Source organism: Aulonocara stuartgranti (assembly GCF_965226115.1).
Source record: "Aulonocara stuartgranti genome assembly, chromosome: 2".
Classification (NCBI taxonomy): domain Eukaryota; kingdom Metazoa; phylum Chordata; class Actinopteri; order Cichliformes; family Cichlidae; genus Aulonocara; species Aulonocara stuartgranti.
In genome coordinates this window covers 30,585,406-30,603,301 of record NC_138940.1, presented here as the reverse complement: position 1 = coordinate 30,603,301, position 17,896 = coordinate 30,585,406, and the positions used below count along the sequence as shown (strand labels likewise).

The window sequence follows — 17,896 nt, the reverse complement described above, 5'->3', positions numbered from 1 at the left end:
TCCCAAATAAATGACCTGTAGCTGAAAGATTGATAAAAGATGAAAAAGCCATTTTTAGTAAATTCTGAAACAAGGCTTCTATTGTATAAAGTGGAGAGATGACAAGCTGAGCATGCTGAAGTACAAGTTTTGCCTCAGAGTTGGCACACAGGAGGAAAAAGAACAGTTCCATCCAGTCTTACTCAGATTAGAAAATTGGGGTGAGAGGTGGGGGTAATGTGGAGGTTTACCGGCAGGGCTGCGTTGATTAGAAAGGGGGTAGTGTTCCTAGTGAAGCAGAGCAGCCGTATTCAGTAACAGCACCACTTTCTTTAGCCAAAGCCAACATCTGCTGCCGACCGGCACAGCCGTCTCTACTTCCCTTTAAACTCATTGTCGGATTTCTCAAGGCCTTAAAATCCTGCTTGGAACCGGTTTGGACAGGGATGTAAAGATGAGAAAATGCTGTGAAAGTATAATTTTGTGTTACTAAATCCAAATCTTTTAGGGTGGGTCTGCTATTGATTTACTCTTTACGTGACAGAGAGGCAAAAACCACAGAAGCAAGACAGGAGCTGAAAACTACCTGTACCAGCAAAAGCTACCATTGCTATTTATAACTTTATGAATGGTTTTCTCCAGCTCAAGCTAAGAAATCCTTAAAGAAACTGGATTCTGTTTTATGGCTCCACTGTTAATTACGGGGTAGGAAAATGAAGTGTTGTTAAATTTATGATAGCCTACTTCACAGCACTTTGCTCACATCCTCTGGAAGAAATTGGCAAATTAGGAGGGTAATGAACAGCCAGTGAACACAATTAAATCTCAGTCTGAGAAATTCCCATGTAGCAGATTTAAAGGTTGTTACCACATAACAAGTTTAATTGGTTAATCAATAACTAAAATAGTGAAATAAGTGTCTGAGAATGTGAAATTTAACTCCCACAGCAACAACTCAGAATGAGTGGTTTCTTAAAGCAGAGTGACCTTTTTTAACATGCCTGAAATGACCGCTTACTGGAAATAGACAGCTGCGGTTTACGAGGATATTAAGAAATTCCATTTTTATTTACATTTTTTAAAAACACGAGCCTAACATAAGTTAAAACAAACAAACAACTTTAAAAATAACCTCCAGAAACCGAGCACGATGTTTATTCAGGGTCCGTGATATTCTATTACTGGTGCATTGTAAGGTTACTCATTCTGTAAATACTGTCATCAAACCATTTTGTGGCTTAGCCTTGCGTTCGTGGTGAAATTATTTTGGCAATATGACAATCCACAAAAGAAAGAGCAAATGTGGAAGGCGAGCAAGAATATATCTGTGGTATTGGCCTATCACAGTCTTTTTAGACTTCAGAGTCTGTCGGGTCTCTGGGGACGTGGCTCTGTTAATATTTGTGGATGTGATAGACGTGAGTGTTCGTATACGTGTTGTTTGCATTGTGGTCTTGGATGTGAGCAGAGTTGTTGTCAGCCTGGCGAGCTGCCGCAGTTACAGCTCTGAGCGGCAGAAAACAGATGAGTCACATCTCATAAGTGTGGCTGCCCAAAGACCAGGAAACTCTCTTTCCTCTAATTTTTTGCATACTTTTGAGGAAAAGCAGTAATATCACAATCATGATATGTAATGTATTCCCTCTAGAACAGCACGAGAATAAACATGATCGTATAAAACTTCAGGTCCCTTTTCCTCCCTCTTTCTCTGTTTGTTCTGTCATAAAGTCTAAAGCTCCGCTCTAAAGATGCCTTTCCTGCTTCAAGACAAACATGCCCATCAACCTCAGCTTTATACTCTTTTGGGGGGCGGGGTCATTCTTCCTTTTGCACCCCACGACCTCCATGCCCACAAACCTCAATATCAACACTTGCAAGGTGTGATGTTTTACATCTCACTATGTTGACCAACTCCTCGCTTCAGTATATCAGTTTATTTTTGTCTGCTAGCCACATTTGACGTTGGTGACCATGAAGTATTCATTATATTCAAGATTTAAAGCAAAAGAAATATTAACCACCAGCCTTATTTTTCAAATTTGATTCCCTGTAAAATCGCCCTGTTTCCCAGAATTGCATTGTTGCCGTTTTTGCCAATGAAGGACCTCAAGAAGGAGTGCAATGTTCAGTGGAAACTGTGCAGTGTTTCGCAAGGAGACGGCCCTGAAGGGAACAGCGTCAATCACTTTGTGCTTTTAGCTCTGCTATGAAATGAAGCCTGATCCTAGCTTCAACAGCACCAGAGCTCAAAAACACTTGTGATTCACAGTGACAGGCAAATACCCAATGTATGTTAGATTAATTATTTTCTACTTTTTATAGTCTGATTTTTAGCTGTTCTCTACAGCTATTCCACTGTTCCCAGTCAAAGTGAACCTGTATCATGATGGTGATCTACAGTGCAGATACTGTGGAGAAATACCTCCAGGAGCTGTGGGTGAGGCTGTGCAGTCCTGCTGCTTTCTGTTGACCCACTGGATGATTTGTAAAGTGCTTCCATGACGCCCAGCTGGAGATGTTATCAGTCAGAGAAGTCTGTTCTGTCTCTCTCGTAGGGTCTGCAGTGCGCAGAAACAGCAGGAAAAATAAGAGTGTTTGTGAGTGCAGTACAGAGTAGAGTGGAGACCTGTGTCTGTAGGGCCCCACAGCCACCCTGAGACTCAAATCTCCCCCACACATGGTGTTTTTTTTTTCTGTAGACCCTCTGTCAACTGTGTTTTAACCAGGTCAGATGGGGAGATATTGCTCTTGCTTTCTAAGGTTTTCTGAAGTTTATAGGGTGGCATATTGACATGATGATCATGATGGAGCACAAATGAAGAGGAGAGTCTATGATGCAATTATTTTGAGTACTAAGTATGTTTTTAAAGCTATTTTTTTACAGTCAAAGACCAACAAAGCTACATTAATATCTAGAATAATGCAGCACAATGTCCAAATTCAGCAGAAGTATCACTAATGTGAGATGTAAACTCTCCATTAACACCTGGATGTAGTAGAAATACTGTATTTTCTTTGGCAGTGGGGTCAGTAGGGGCTGATATTATTTCAGTGAGGCAGCAAGGCAACTGGGCGGGGTTAACAGGAACACTTGGAAAAGTGGAATGCTTTCAAAGGTGGCAGAAAGTGTTTGGAGATTCAGCGAGGCTGGAGGTGTAGCTTTTCTTAGTTTTAGGTTGCTTAACTGCCATTCAAGTGTACAAGGTGTTACTTGGAACACCTTATGAGGGGATTTTTTTTTAACCCTGAGTCTCACTGCATAGTTATTTAGCGCCAGCTTACTAAATACAAGCAAGCTTAAGTAATTTAAAGCGTCACAGGAACCATGGCAACGACAGCTCTCACCGGTTTCTCCATGATGAGCCTGCTGAGCCTCGGGTACCTGACCTGGGATCTGATGAGCCCTAACCAGGTGGAAAACGATCCAGAAAAACCTTTTATTGGCAGATTTCCTGTCCCTCAACCCCCTCATATTATTTTCATTATGACAGATGACCAGGGGTTCAATGACATTGGCTATCATAGCTCAGACATCAGGACACCGGTGCTGGATAAACTGGCTGCGGATGGCGTGAAGCTGGAGAATTATTACATCCAGCCCATCTGCACCCCATCCAGAAGTCAATTCATCACTGGCAGGTAAAGTGTCCTGTGACTGGACTGCTCCTTATTTAAAATAAATGCTTTGTATTCCTAGAATTAGACCATACTGATGTTTAACATAGATGTAACTGCTGCCTGATGAATTAAACTACTGGATTTTAAAGCAGCTTCCTGTTTTGTGAGCTTGTATTTGAATGCATGGGGACAGTGGAACCAAGACCACTCTTCTAGAGATAATGGCAAATCTAGAAAGTGTACAGCTTTTATGTTTCAAAGCTATCAATCAGGTCCAAACATGTGATTTCCGACTATATATTTCCAATTAAAGAAAAAGGATGTAAAAGATGTGCTTGCTATTACACAGCCTTCTGTCTGTGTTTTGACTGGCATACAAATATAAACAGACACAAATCTGGAGTGTATCTTCATGCCAATCACCATAACCTGTTTGAGAAAAACAGGGCAGTCTCCTTCTCCCTGTTCTATTTTTCTAAACCTCTTTACAACCCCTCTTATTCACATTTCTGTTTAACCTGTTGGATGTGATTGGATGATATGGATTAAGGCTGTCTTGATATCAGATTTCCCTCCTTTATTATTGCGCCCAAAAGATATGCAACCTCAAAAACGAATCTTATCCCTAAATGCAAACAATATATTTTTCCTTTTAAATATTTTCTTAATCTTAAATTCTGCAGGTACCAAATCCACACTGGTCTTCAGCACTCCATCATCCGACCTCGCCAGCCTAACTGCCTGCCTTTTGACCAGGTCACGCTCCCTCAGAGGCTACAGGAACTCGGCTACTCCACCCACATGGTAGGGAAGTGGCACTTGGGGTTCTATAAGAAGGAGTGCTTACCCACTCGCCGTGGCTTTGACACATACTTTGGATCCTTAACGGGGAGTGTTAACTACTACACCTATGATGGCTGTGATGGCTCTGGGCTGTGTGGCTTTGATCTCCATGAGGGGGAGTCAGTTGCCTGGGGTCAGAGTGGAAAATACTCCACGCATCTGTACACAAGGAGAGTACGCAAGATCCTGGCAACCCATGATCCTCAATCCCAACCGCTGTTCATCTTCCTCTCCTTCCAAGCTGTTCACACACCCTTACAATATCCAGATGAGTACATCTACCCCTACCTTGGGCTGGAAAATGTGGCACGCAGGAAGTATGCTGCTATGGTGTCAGCTGTAGATGAAGCGGTTCGTAATATAACATACGCTCTCCGCAAGTATGGATACTATCAGAACAGTGTCATCATTTTCTCTACAGACAATGGAGGTCAGCCCTTGTCTGGTGGAAGTAACTGGCCTCTTAGAGGACGTAAAGGAACCTACTGGGAAGGTGGCATCCGGGGTCTGGGATTCGTCCACAGCCCTCTGTTAAGGAAAAAGAGGAGGGTGAGCAAATCACTGGTGCACATTACTGATTGGTATCCCACATTAGTGGGATTAGCAGGTGGTGATGAGTCCCTCACTGAGGGGGTTGATGGGTATAATGTGTGGGAGGCCATCAGTGAAGGAAAAGAATCACCTAGGCTGGAAATCCTGCACAACATCGACCCTCTGTATAACCATGCACACACTGGCTCCCTGCAGAAAGGATATGGCATTTGGAATACAGCCATTCAGGCCTCCATACGAGCTGGAGATTGGAAACTTCTGACAGGAGACCCTGGTTATGGAGACTGGATTCCACCACAAATACTTCCAGGTTTCCCCAGTAGCTGGTGGAAGCAGGAGCGTCACACACGTCCTCGAAAAACAGTGTGGCTTTTTAACATCTCCGGGGACCCCTATGAACGTTATGACCTTTCTGAGCAGAGACCGGATGTTGTGAAGCAGCTGCTTGCCAGACTGGTGTACTACAATCGCACTGCAGTGCCTGTGAGGTACCCATCAGAGGATCCGCGGGCTGACCCCTATCTGAATGGAGGTGCCTGGGTCCCTTGGGTAGGAGATGAGGAGGAGGACAACTGGGGCAGTTTTTTCCAGAAAAAAAGCATGGATTGGAAGAAGAAGCTAAAGCTATCCAAAAGCAGGTCATTTTTCGGGAAACTAAAAACTCGGATCATGTCTAACATAGTATAGGAGAACACAACCAAAAGAAAATCACTGGTTTAATGAAGAGGTGCTACTTTAGTTGAGAGAACATCTGAAGATGTGTTCTCACTCATGGGCCAGGTTTCTGCAAGATCGAGCTGTAGCTGCAGGTGCATGTTCGATTTCTGTAAGAATAACCGATTGGTGATGTTTTCATTATTAATTTGTTTGTATCTCAATTACAAGTGTTTGTTTTGCAAAAGTGAACATTATAAGCTTCAAAAACACATGAGCGAATTCCATTTTACAGGTGCTAGTGTGTTTACTGTTGCACAGGTAAGGGTTGTTTTACAAACTCAAAATCTGTGTACTTGACAAGAATGACAAGGTGGAATCATCAGAAGCTTTCTAGCTTTGATTAATGTAAATGATGACTACCTCTGTGGCAATGTGACATTAATTGTAGACATTATTTCCTTCATTAAATTAGCCTCTGGATTATTGTATTTACATATTTTCTACCGGAAGAATATTCTTTGTTTCTGTACACATCAGATTCTTTTTGTGCTGTTCTGTACTTTTTATAGCAGCTACCTGTTCCACTGAATATTAGAAGAGGGCTTCCTTCTTCATTTGTCACAGCTATTCATGATGAGCTTGAACGATTGCAAGGACTTTAGCAAAAACCAGTACAAAGCAACATAGCAATATGTTTTAAAAAACAGGCTTGTTTGCCTCATTGTGCCAGAATAAAAACTGATGAGATGCCCAGCCGGGCACATATATGCTGGTGGACATGCATGTACAGACATAGCTGTTTCTTCTATTTTTAGAGCAGGGTAGGAGGAAGCATGCAAAACAAAAGTCAAAGTAGCTTCAGTGTGTTTAAAAGCCCCGTACTATTCGCACAGGTTTACTGCACCCCTATAAGAGTGGTAGCTTCCATCTCTGCTGTAATACAGGAACTACCGATGTAGGTTCTTTTATTTTTTCACACAGATGGGTTTTCTCAGTTCCAGTTGAGTGATTATATGTGTGTTACTGCCTTAGCCTGTCCTGTTGTGTGCGTCCATTAAAATGTAAGTAAGCAATGTACATTCTTCTTTTCTAATGATCATTTTTATTCTTCTTATTCTGTTCTCCATCACTCCTCTTGCTTACTAACCTTAATTAAGAGTAAGTGAAGAATTGTAAAGCTTGCTTCCACCTGTGCAGAGCTGCAATGTTTAATGTTACTATGTTCATAGTGACTATTTGATATTTACTTTTTAAAGTTTATTGTGCTATTACAAACTTATTCACATATAAATCTGCATCATTTGAATTTGTTTTCTTTACCCAAATACTTGTGAGTCAAAAAATCATGATTTTTCATATTGAATTCAGCCTCCTTTGTTGGATAAGAGGATTCTGTGTTTTAATATTTTCTGGAGAACATTGCCTCACAGTTTCATATTGTGGCAAAGATTTGCATCCTTTTCGCGTGGTGCTTTTAACCAGGTTGTCTGCATTTTATTTGTTCTATATCTTTCATTTCTCTTCCTTTTTGGAAAGCAAACTTATGCAAACCTACAAACAGAAAAAGACATCTCTCCTGCACACCCTGTAAAGACTGTTAAACAATAAAGTTCTCCTCACAGAAGCTTCTGGACTATTGGTGACTTAATTTGTCACTTTAGTTTTGGTTTGCTCTTTCTCACACTATCTGTGGTAACCAACGTACCACGTGTGGCTGACTGTTCTGAAAGTGTGACTGCAGTTCCCAGTGTTGTTTAGATTCAAGTTTTCACATGCAATTACAACAGAGAGGAGAACATATTTGTTCATATGTGGTAAATATTTCTTAAGATCAGTTCAGTACAGCAGCCTGTCTCAGTTCTCTTTGTGTTGGCAAGCAAAGTGAATCACTTTATTTCCTGCCCCTGTGAAAATACCCTGCCTATATCGTCTCCCATTTACTGTTTCCTGTCAGTTAGGGCTGAGGTTCACAGCAGATTTATACACGGATGTGTCCAAAACTTTCTAGATTCATTTTAAAACATTAAAACCACAGCGTGGGTGAATGAAAAGCATGGAGCAGTTTCTTATTCTTGCGCTATTGGCAGTGGGAACTCATGGTAAGATCATTCTCACAAAGAAGCCAAACATACATTTGTAGTGTGAATAATTTCAACTCATGTTCTTTTGAATGCATCTTTTCCAGCTCTGGTTACGGTTGATGAGACTACTTGTGACCTCAGGACGAACACATGTCCGTGCTCTCCTCTTCTTCAAGGAACTGTGTATATCCAAGTGATGACTGATGCTAATGGCCGTGAAGTGAAGTGTTTGAAGGTCATCAATAATATAATTGCGTTTAATCAGATGAAAGAAAAAATAACGATAGACAAGGAATTTCACAATAGACTACAGTTTATAATCGAGAACGGGACAATCAAGATCACAAACCTGAGGAGGAATGATTCAGGTCGATACAGCATTGAGGTCTTTAAGTCAGATGGAATTCAAGAGAAAACTATTCATTTCACCCTGGATGTTAAAGACAGTGGCAAAGTTGAAGGCAAGGGACTCTGGAACCTGGAAGGTAACTTACTCATAATTTTATAGTTTTGATATTATTATAAAGTTAATCAGAAATGTAAGCATGTGAGAATAGAACTGCAAAACACAGTACACATCACTTGTGCAACTAATTATAGAAGATGAAATAAAGAAAATGCAGAGACATGAAAATGTATCATGTTTAAAGTTTTCGATTTCTTGAGGAGAATGAACAGAATATTTGTTGATACAACATCTTTGTATCTGTTGGTATTTTCAGTTATTTCAGCCACACAAGGGCAGCTGTTCATATTCACGATTTATTTATCTTTTTATGGCACACTAAAACTTTCCACTTGGTCACTGATTATTATTAGCTGCACTATATGTGCACATTAAGCTGTGAAATGGATGTGTTGTAGTAGGTGTGGTTCTATGACAGGAAACAGGTGGTTTAACAGAAATTGTCAGTGTGGTTTTTCTTCAGTGTCTAACACTATACCTCTGGTGTGGTTTAGTGGGAGTTAGCAAATAATCACAGTCAGAGCAATAAACTTTAACTACATAACACTTTTCTTAACTAAGTGTTTCACTGAACAAATGAAAAGGAATAAAAGATAAGAACAAATGTGAATCTGGAACTGTCAAGAAGTAAAGATCTTGGAAGAAACATAACCTCGGGTTCTTGATACATGTATCAAGATCAATTAATGAAGTATTCAGCCATGATCCAAACTGCATAATGGTAGCTAAGAAAAATGTCTAGGATTCATTATGTTTTTATATCTGTAATCTGATACCTCAGCCTCATAACAAACTGACTTGTTTCATGTTTGTCACGGCGACGGATGGCCGGTACTGAATAGGACCCAGGTGCAGGAACCCAGAGCGGAGACGGTAGATGATTTAATAGTTTATTACGGTTAAGTGCAAGGGGAACAAAACAAAGGGAAACGTGGCAAAGACAGAAAATGACGAGACGTGGAGCCTTGGTGTGGCGTGCCCAGGGGAACGTGGCTAGGGCGAGGGAACGAGGCCTGAGAAGTGGAACGGAGCTGAGTGGGGAACAGTCACACTGAGGGGAGAGGATATAGAAGTTAGGCAGGTAGTGAAGGCAGCTCAGAAGTGGCCAGTATAAGAGCAGCAATTCTTACTTTGCAGTTAGGGACCTGGAGTGTTTGAGAGGGGGATGATGAAGATCCAGGGGAGGCTGAGTGGCGTGGAAAGGCTGACCTGAGATCCGGGGCTCCAGATGGAGTGTGATGGCAGGAGGGCAGGCAGGTGAGGCACAGAGGGATTTCCAAAATGATCACTAGATATTCCGAGTCCGGAGGTGGAGTGAGCCAGGGTGGGTACAGCGACTGTAGCACAAAAGAGTCTTAGTTAGTAAGATGAATCACAGCGAGAACTTGAGACACAAGACCTGTTACCAACATGGGTTGATGACGAACTGGCAGTGAGTGAACATCGATGTGTGGTTTAAATCCCTCTGGCTTGATAGCCTGCAATAGGCTCCAGGTGTGCAGGAGCTGGAGTTGGCCCTGCCCAGGGGCGGATCCCAGGTCAGTTCAGGAGCCTAATGGAAACTCCAGCCACCCACCGTAGACCATGACAATGTTGGGATCTTCTATGTTGCAAATACAGTGACATTTACGTTGAACACTTAATTGTTATCACTGTGATCTTCCCTCAGCAGACAAGTGTCTTTACCTGGTCATAGCCTGTTGTGTACTGGCATTTCTCCTGATAGCAGTGTCATGCTGTTTTGCGTGTAGAGAAATGAACCATCGTAAGCAAGGTAACATGCTGTCTCATGATCAACAATGCTCAATAAGCAACTGCATCATTCACTGAATAACATAATTGGATGGGGAAGTTAAAAAGTGTTTGTTCTGCTGTATCTTTTCTATATTTTTACAGGTTCACGTGCTCCTGTACTTTAAGCAACAAGATGACTGAGCTCACCTCTTCAATAATCAATACTGGACACTGAACTAAAGATTCCTAAAAATTGGGGAAAAAAAATATCAAACTACAAAAAAAGAAATCAGGAGGTGACTGTGATATTTTCATTTTATACTTGTACATACTGAAAAAGACTTGTTGGGGTTTTGTCTGTAAGGGTTTTTGTATGGTCTTTACTGTACAATATATTGCACATTGAAGCAACTGTAATTGTGATTTGGTGCAATAAATAAATAAAATAGAATGGAAATTGATCCAAAAAATGTATGTAGATGATTAAAAATGTTCATTTCTAAAGCCTGTCTGAAGCCTGATTATGCAACACTAAAGTAAAAAAAAAAAAATCAAAAAAAAAAATCAAAATTTAAATGTAATTTTTCTTTATGTATAGCATTAGCTAGAAATATAATAAAAGGTATATTAAACCTTTTGATTTCTTAAAGTTTTTTTTAAATTTGTCATTTAACTCATATGTTTCTTTCACTGAATAAAAATGTGATAAAAAATTAATAGTTTAAAAGCTAAAACTGTTATAACTGACAGGACTGTATGTGACTGTAGGCAAATGGGGCAGGATAAAATCAAAAGAAATAACAGATCAAAATGAGATTTTGTGGAAGATGCTGCAGGCATGCCTGTGGTTTGTATGTTGACATGTTTCACTTCCTTCAAACTGTAGTAACTGTTTACAATGAAAATCACTCCTTGTATGGCAAAACTTAACATGGAATCTCAGAACACGGAACTGCAGAAAATATGTCAAAAATCTGAAGTGCTGAGATTCCAGTTTTTTGATTGCTGCAACACTTCATGTCAGCACAGTGGCCTTTAAATAAAGTAAATAAAAGAATGAAGAGAAAATTTTTCAAATTTCAACTAATATTTTTAAAATTACATGTGGTGATGTCTTTTTGAGTTCATCCATTCACTTATCTACAACTGATTGCTAACAGGAAAGTAGACAGGAAAAAACAAGCTGCAGATGGGTTTAAGGTGATGAGTGGTTTAAGGTGTGTCCTTCGCACTTCTTTGAAACATGCAACAGATACTGTATCAAGTATAATCACTGCATATATTTTGAGGTCATGCTTTGTGTTGTGTTATTTGGCTTTGAGAATGACTATTCTATGCTATCAAAAACAAAATGTCATATAAATACAACTGTCATGTAACTGTGTGAAGCAGCCAGAGTTGAGAACCCAAATGTAGACTCACAGGCAAAACTAAACTGAAATGTAGCTTTTTTGCTGAATTACCAAATATGCTAACCAAGGAACTCATGAGGAAACTAAACTGAGATATATTAAGCAGATGGCACGCACACAGACGTGGAGGATAAGAGAAATCACGACAAGAAACAGAAGGAAATGCAGACAATTTATACAAAGGGAATAAGTGCAGAGGGGAAACACCTGGGAAACAGGGCTGGACATGATCTAACTGGCGAGACAGCAAACAACTGAACGTGATGGACACAGGACACGTGACTATCAAAACAAAACAGGAAGACACGAGAAACCCACACTGAGACCCAGACTGACTAAAAACAGGGAGCAGAGGGAGGAGACACAGACAAGACTAAGGAAACAGATAAATACAAAGGGCACGACTAACTCTCAGAGGAGACACAGGAACGAGTCAAAGGTACAAAAGGAACCTAAAAAAAAGAAACTAGAAATACAAATAAACTCAATAAAGGAACTAAACTGTACAAAACAAACTTAAATCGTCTTCCTCATGCAAGGAAAGACTCATGAAACTAGAATAAACTCAAATCACTGGGCCAACGACTCAGGATCATGACAACAAACTCACTATAATTATTACTTGCAGCTGAATTTGAATTAATTATGACGTCAAGTGAAAGCTTTCTGTGGCTCAACTGGAACTGGTGCCAGTGGATAACAAATGTCAGTGAACATTTCAAATACAGTGCACAACTAACAATAAAAATTCAGTAATACCTTATTACGTAATACGATTATGACTGATTCGGTATACATATGGGTAGGTGTGAGGTTTCCCTCTATTGGTTTTTAAAGGCGTTGCGTTTAAAATTGTACTTGTATAACCCTCCACCTACCAAAAAGTAGAACAACAAAACCAAAAACCGAGCAGGAAAAGGTCAACGTTTTTTTAAACTTAACCACAACACATTTTCCACCAGCTGCTGTTTAAATTGTGTCACAGCAAAGAGCCTGTACTTTTCAGCTCTGCTTGTATGAATTGATACATTTGATATAGTGGACCTTAAAATAATAATTTATGTCTTGAGCAATGCTTTGGCATCCGAGCGCTGCTCTAAATCGGTTCCATATCTGACAAACTGGTCCTCTTCTATAAGGCCCTGAGGCTGAAACTTGGCTTTCACATAATGATGTCACCCTTAAAGCTGAAATCCTGGTTTTTAATGCCATTAACCATCAGCTTAGACCCCCCAAAAGAACCTCGGTAAAATATTTAATTTGTCTCAAAAATTCGACTTGGAGATTCAACTTTTTATCAAAGCTCACTTCTTTAGAACTTTATCACCACTTTTATCACATCCTGGATTACAGTTCTTATTTACTGTTGTGTATCTCCATTTTCCTAATTAGATTTCAAATAAACAATAAGTAAGACTAGAGACCTCAACTATGATAAGAAAATATAAAGAAAATCCTAACCTGAAGAATACAAACTAAGAATTCTAAATCCTGGGTCCAATACTGTCCAATGTCCAGTTCTTGTTAATTCAAAGACGAAGCAAAGAGACAACTGCTTTTTTCACCATCAGAGAAAGAAGTGTGATGCACATAATAATGCTACTCTTGGTCAAAGTTTTTACACATCCTCCTCAGAAGTTGATCGCTAACAGGATGCTGTTGGAAGCTGTTGCTGACTGTGTTAACACACTAAATGATGACAAAGATCAATTTTCTTAAGCTGCTACTACTACTTAAGCTACAACAGCAATGACCACTCAGCTTTATCACAATCAGATACGTGACTATTGCATTTGATATTGCATAAAGAAGACATGATTTCTGGTTTACTTAGCAATTGTTGATAATTTTGCTAGTTGTACTGTCATCATCTTGTTAAAAAACAAGAGTTAAAAATTCCTCAGTTTTATTCACAGATCTTTTTTGTACAGTTTTTGGTAAACTTACATATTAGATAAAAATGTATCATTTATTCCTTTGTTTTCTAAAAGTTGAACTGAGCTAGATGTCATTTTATAATTATTTTACTACATTGTTACTACATTTCAAATTTTTTTTTACACCTACACTTTAACAGTGTGTTTGTAATGTGCATGTAATGTGTATGTCTGCTTCTACTAAGGAAGCAGACAATCTGGCAGATTTGCTCAAGCTCAAGTGGGACCTTAAATGCAGGTTGTAAATGAGGCTGATGAGAAACAGGTGGTTAGGCTGAGGCGTGGAGAGGAGCCTCTGCTCAGCTTCTCCTGGACTCAGGGAGTGTTAAAGACTCCAAACAACAACAACAACCCTGTGCAGAAATATGACTTCAGGCTGGGTTGAAGATTTAAGGTGGTTATACAACTTAAATGTATGCACTGATGTTAGAATGTTGCAATCTCTATTTTGCTTTTTATGCTGCCTTTATTTCCAGTTTTTCCAGCAAATATTAAAGAATTTAGAAGTGCTTTTCACACACTTCTGTAGGTCAAAAAAATAAAATGTGATGAATATAAATATTTTATTCATGCCAATATTTTAGAAGCATCTTATTGGAAACTCTAAAAATACAAAAAACAAAACCATCTGAACAAAACTAAGGGAAGTAGGTGAAGGCCACTTCACTTTTTTAACTATCAAGTTAAAACTGGTCCTTATTTTTACACTAGTTTTGTGTTTGCTGCTGCCATGAATACAAACAGTAATGATTTAAAGCCTTTAACTAAATTAAGATAAGATAAGATGACCTTTATTATTTGTTTTGTTACAGCACAAAGTGGACAGTGCAAAGTTAGATAGCAAAAATTTGAAAAACACTGGAATAGGATAAGAATAAGAAAAAGATACCGTACACAAATGTACACAATAGAATAGAATAAAATAAAATATTATACTGTATACAACAGAATAAAATAGAATACAAATACTATATACAACTGAGTAGAAAATAACAACGTTGTCAGAAAAAGAGTACTGCACTTAGTGTTGCACATTTGTGGATGCGTGTGTTTGGTCAGTTGCGAAGTTTTGTGAGAGCCTGACAGCAGAGGGGAGGAAAGACCTTCGAAATCTCTCCGTCCCACACCTTGGGTGCCGCAGCCTGCCACTGAAGGAGCTGCTTAGTGCTGTCAGAGACTCCTGCATAGGGTTGCAGATGCTGTTCAACAGTGATGACAGCTTAGCCACCATTCTCCTGTCATTCACCACCTCCTCTGGGTCCAGAGGGCATCCAAGAACAGAGATGACCCTCCGGATCAGCTGTTCAGTCTCTTCCTGTCCTCAGCAGAGATGCTTCTGCCCCAGCAGACCACACCAAAAAAGATGGCCAAGGCCACCACAGAGTCATAGAAGGTCTGCAGGAGTGGGCCCTTCACTCCAAAAGACCTGAGTCTCCGCAGCAGGTACAGCCTGCTCTGCCCTTTCCTGTAGAGGGCGTCTGAATTATGAGTCCAGTCCAGTTTATTGTTCAGGTAAACACCAAGGTAGCTGTCCACAGCCTCAATATCCATAACTTGACTGTTTAATGGTTGCAGTGGAGGATGTTTGTGTGTGCTGAAGTCTACCACCAGCTCCTCGGTTTTAAATGCAAGAGCTTGAATTTATATATTTCCTTTTTTTTTTTAAATCAAAAACCTTTCAGGTAATTCTCCTTGTATGCGTTGTCACATGCTCTGGCGTTTTGATCACGCACTGTTTTGTTAATGAAAGCTGAGACGTGAACAAGATTCATCATCAGTATGAAGAGATGTAAAGTTTCCCTCTACTGGTTTACGGAGGTATTACTGTTGCTTGTACATAAATGAAATTGTGTCTAAAAAGGACATGCACATATTTGAATACAATAATACTTGCAGGAGCAAACACAACAACAAACCAAAGTATATTTGTGAACTCAGAATTTGCCCATTAAAACTACTTAAATAGGAGCAGGCTGATTTGTGAAGGCTGAGAAGTTGCCCTGCCACCTTGAATCCAGTGGCTGAGATGGATATTGCCTAATCACCTTTATGCATGTGCAGGCAAATTTTAATTAGTGTCTGCACCTTCAAACATAACATATGAAGGATCATACCTTTATGTTTTATCATCTGAGAATGGGTCCCTTTCACTAAAGAAGTGAAAACATGACTGACTTATCATTAGATGTGCCATCCTCCAAACTCAAGATAGCTGACATTAAGTCAGCTAAACAATAACCTCTGGTTATAAGCCAACATTTTGCCACCTGATTTCTCACATCGTATGAAAGTCTATTTGCTAAGTGTCAATCAGAGGCAGACATTTGAAACACCTGGGGCTTAGCCCTAATGGGTAGTATGATTGTGTGGGATTTTTTTTTTTTTGGGGGGGGGGGGTATAAATGACTGAAAGAGTAATTGGCTCTGCTTTTTATTTTGCCATTTGTTGATTCACTTGAAGAGCGAGTAATGTAATATGGGTCAAGTGATCATTTTGATATCAATTTTTCGTGATTATTTGTACAGTACGAATGATTTGCTTTGGTACCTGGTCAAACTTCAGTTCTCCTCTGTCTGCCTGGCTCCGTTTCTCCAACAGGCAGCAGCTCCCCCCGCCCCCTCGCTTAGTGTCTGAGCTCGGATCATACCAATATTAGGGGGGATTTACGCACAGTCATAAATTCCCACAGTGCGCACTATGTGTAGTTTTTTGCTTTATACAGTTGTCAGCCAGGCATCTAACTATGAAAAAATTACACTCCAAAAGACCCCGGGCTTCTGAACAAACAACCCGGGCTTAAGCCCAGTAAGCCACTCCCATGCTCCGCCACTGGTGTCAATGTTAGATCGACTTCAAGGAAAGTTTCTCTAACACCGGCTAACAGCACTTAACAGAGGCTAACAACTACCTGTAGCAAAAACAGCAGCAGTGTTGGGTGAAGTAACTGAACCAGAGGAAATCAAATGAGAGGAGGCTCATATGAGAAATTTAGCTTAGCTTCAGAAAAGTGTGAAACAGCAGCACTGTCTGAATGTACTTCATCACCCTGTATGTCCACTTCTGCAATTAAGAAGATATGAATCTACTTCCTTTCCCACTTTGAAGCTCTGAATGACAAAGCATCAAATCATCAGTTTCACAAACAAAACCTCCTGAACAGTTTTTAAACTGATACATGGCTTAAAACTGTGACGAGTCTCAAAATAATGGCAGTACATTTCAGTCTTTGAAATGTCACATACAAATGAGTCAGAACAAGAGAGCTGACACATAGTTAACATGTGATGCACCCAGATCCCAAACTAATGACAGAATATTATCATTGTTATTATTATTCTCTTTATGGAAAACATTACAAGCAATTGTCAAGGAGTTAATACAACACAGGTTTGTATGGTACTTTTTATACATATACAAAAATATTTTCTTGCTAAAGGTTTCTTGATCTTTTCATCATATTTCAGCTAAATTTGTTAGCTAACTTGCTAGCTTTAACATAACAATGAAAAACAAAATAGCTCTGTGCAAAGGTAAAAAAATCCATCCAAGTCTGGGAAGTCTAGTCTAGTCTACTCCAGTCTGTGTGCTTTCCTGTCTGCAATGGAAAATATGTTATGATGTTATCTTGCTTCTCTGCAGAGAAGACCAGGAAGTAGTATGCTGATGTTAGGTTCATGAACCCGGTAGATGAAGGAGGAGAAGAAGTGTTACATAACCAAGCCAAGTTTTCACAGTTATCTCATTACACCAAACTGACATGATGATGACCGAATCATAACTATTTCTAATGCCAAGAGTATGCAAAGCAGTAATTGTTAGTACATAATTCCATATGTGTTCATTGATAGTTTTGATGCCTTCAGTGAGAATCTACAATGCAAATAGTCACGAAAATAAAGAAAAAACATTAAATGAGAAACTCTAGTACTCTATCATGTCATAAATAATATTAGGATATTCTAGTTTTGAGCACGGCCAAATATTGAACATACTGTCAGCCCTTTTCCACTGAATGTTAACTAAAAGCCAGTATAACACACACAGTCAAATTCTATTAATCCAGCATCATGTTTCTTTATGTCATAATGGCCAGTGTTGGGTGACGTCTAACCCTAAAAAAGCAAAGAAGAGGAAGATGGCGTGAGAAATTAAAGTTAGCCTCAGAACATGAACATTACAAACAAAAAGGATGATGTACTCACAAGCAGTGTTGGCAAAGTTACTTGAAAAAAGTAATCAGTAACTAATTACTGATTAGTAATTTGTTTGTTATGTAATGTTACTTCACTGACTACTTATTTTCAAAAGTAATGAATTACTTAGTTACTTAGTTACTTTTTAAAAACACGATTTACAACCTGAATAGGTAATAAAGCAATAGATCTTTCAGCCCAATTCTACTTTTTCTGCATAATCAATCAAATGGAAAAGTCTCTTTTTAAAACTTGTTTTATTAGTTTTAATCTTTTAACTTTATGCATCATGCAAAAATTTAATTATATGCAACATCTCTGACTGGAAGAAATTTGTTTTTTGTTGAGGATAAGTTAAACCTGATTACTCCTGTAAGAAGATTTGCAAGCTGTGGAATAAATTTTTGTTATATCTTTTCACAT

The 17,896-nt window shown here is 39.3% G+C and overlaps 2 protein-coding genes across 6 annotated transcripts; both read left to right on the top strand.

The window, feature by feature from the left end:
* The first annotated feature begins 3,298 nt into the window (after positions 1-3,298).
* LOC309691176 (arylsulfatase I-like) lies at positions 3,299-5,866 on the top strand. Its single transcript, XM_082508769.1, has 2 exons — positions 3,299-3,618; positions 4,281-5,866. Exons 1-2 carry the CDS (start codon positions 3,305-3,307, stop codon positions 5,677-5,679), a joined length of 1,713 nt encoding a protein of 570 aa, XP_082364895.1. The 5' UTR covers positions 3,299-3,304; the 3' UTR covers positions 5,680-5,866.
* A 677-nt stretch (positions 5,867-6,543) lies between these two features.
* Positions 6,544-10,474, top strand: LOC309720436 (uncharacterized protein). 5 transcript variants are annotated; one of them, XM_082557379.1, is made up of 5 exons: positions 6,544-6,710; positions 7,658-7,748; positions 7,835-8,215; positions 9,866-9,970; positions 10,093-10,474. In XM_082557379.1, the coding sequence occupies exons 2-5, from the start codon at positions 7,694-7,696 to the stop codon at positions 10,113-10,115; spliced, it is 564 nt and encodes a 187-aa protein (XP_082413505.1). In that variant the 5' UTR covers positions 6,544-6,710; positions 7,658-7,693; the 3' UTR covers positions 10,116-10,474. The 5 variants fall into 5 exon arrangements, with proteins under 5 accessions (XP_082413505.1, XP_082413504.1, XP_082413503.1 ...); XM_082557378.1 differs by having other exon boundaries at positions 7,608-7,748; XM_082557377.1 differs by having other exon boundaries at positions 7,604-7,748.
* Positions 10,475-17,896: the final 7,422 nt, after the last annotated feature.

Excerpts from the sequence above, each read along its gene's own strand:
- LOC309691176 (XM_082508769.1), top strand. The coding sequence starts at position 3,305 with ATGGCAACGACAGCTCTCACCGGTTTCTCCATGATGAGCCTGCTGAGC. Across the intron at positions 3,619-4,280 it reads AGTCAATTCATCACTGGCAG|GTACCAAATCCACACTGGTC; the intron begins GTAAAGTGTCCT and ends TAAATTCTGCAG.
- LOC309720436 (XM_082557379.1), top strand. The coding sequence starts at position 7,694 with ATGAAAAGCATGGAGCAGTTTCTTATTCTTGCGCTATTGGCAGTGGGA. Across the intron at positions 7,749-7,834 it reads ATTGGCAGTGGGAACTCATG|CTCTGGTTACGGTTGATGAG; the intron begins GTAAGATCATTC and ends CATCTTTTCCAG. Across the intron at positions 8,216-9,865 it reads GGGACTCTGGAACCTGGAAG|CAGACAAGTGTCTTTACCTG; the intron begins GTAACTTACTCA and ends ATCTTCCCTCAG.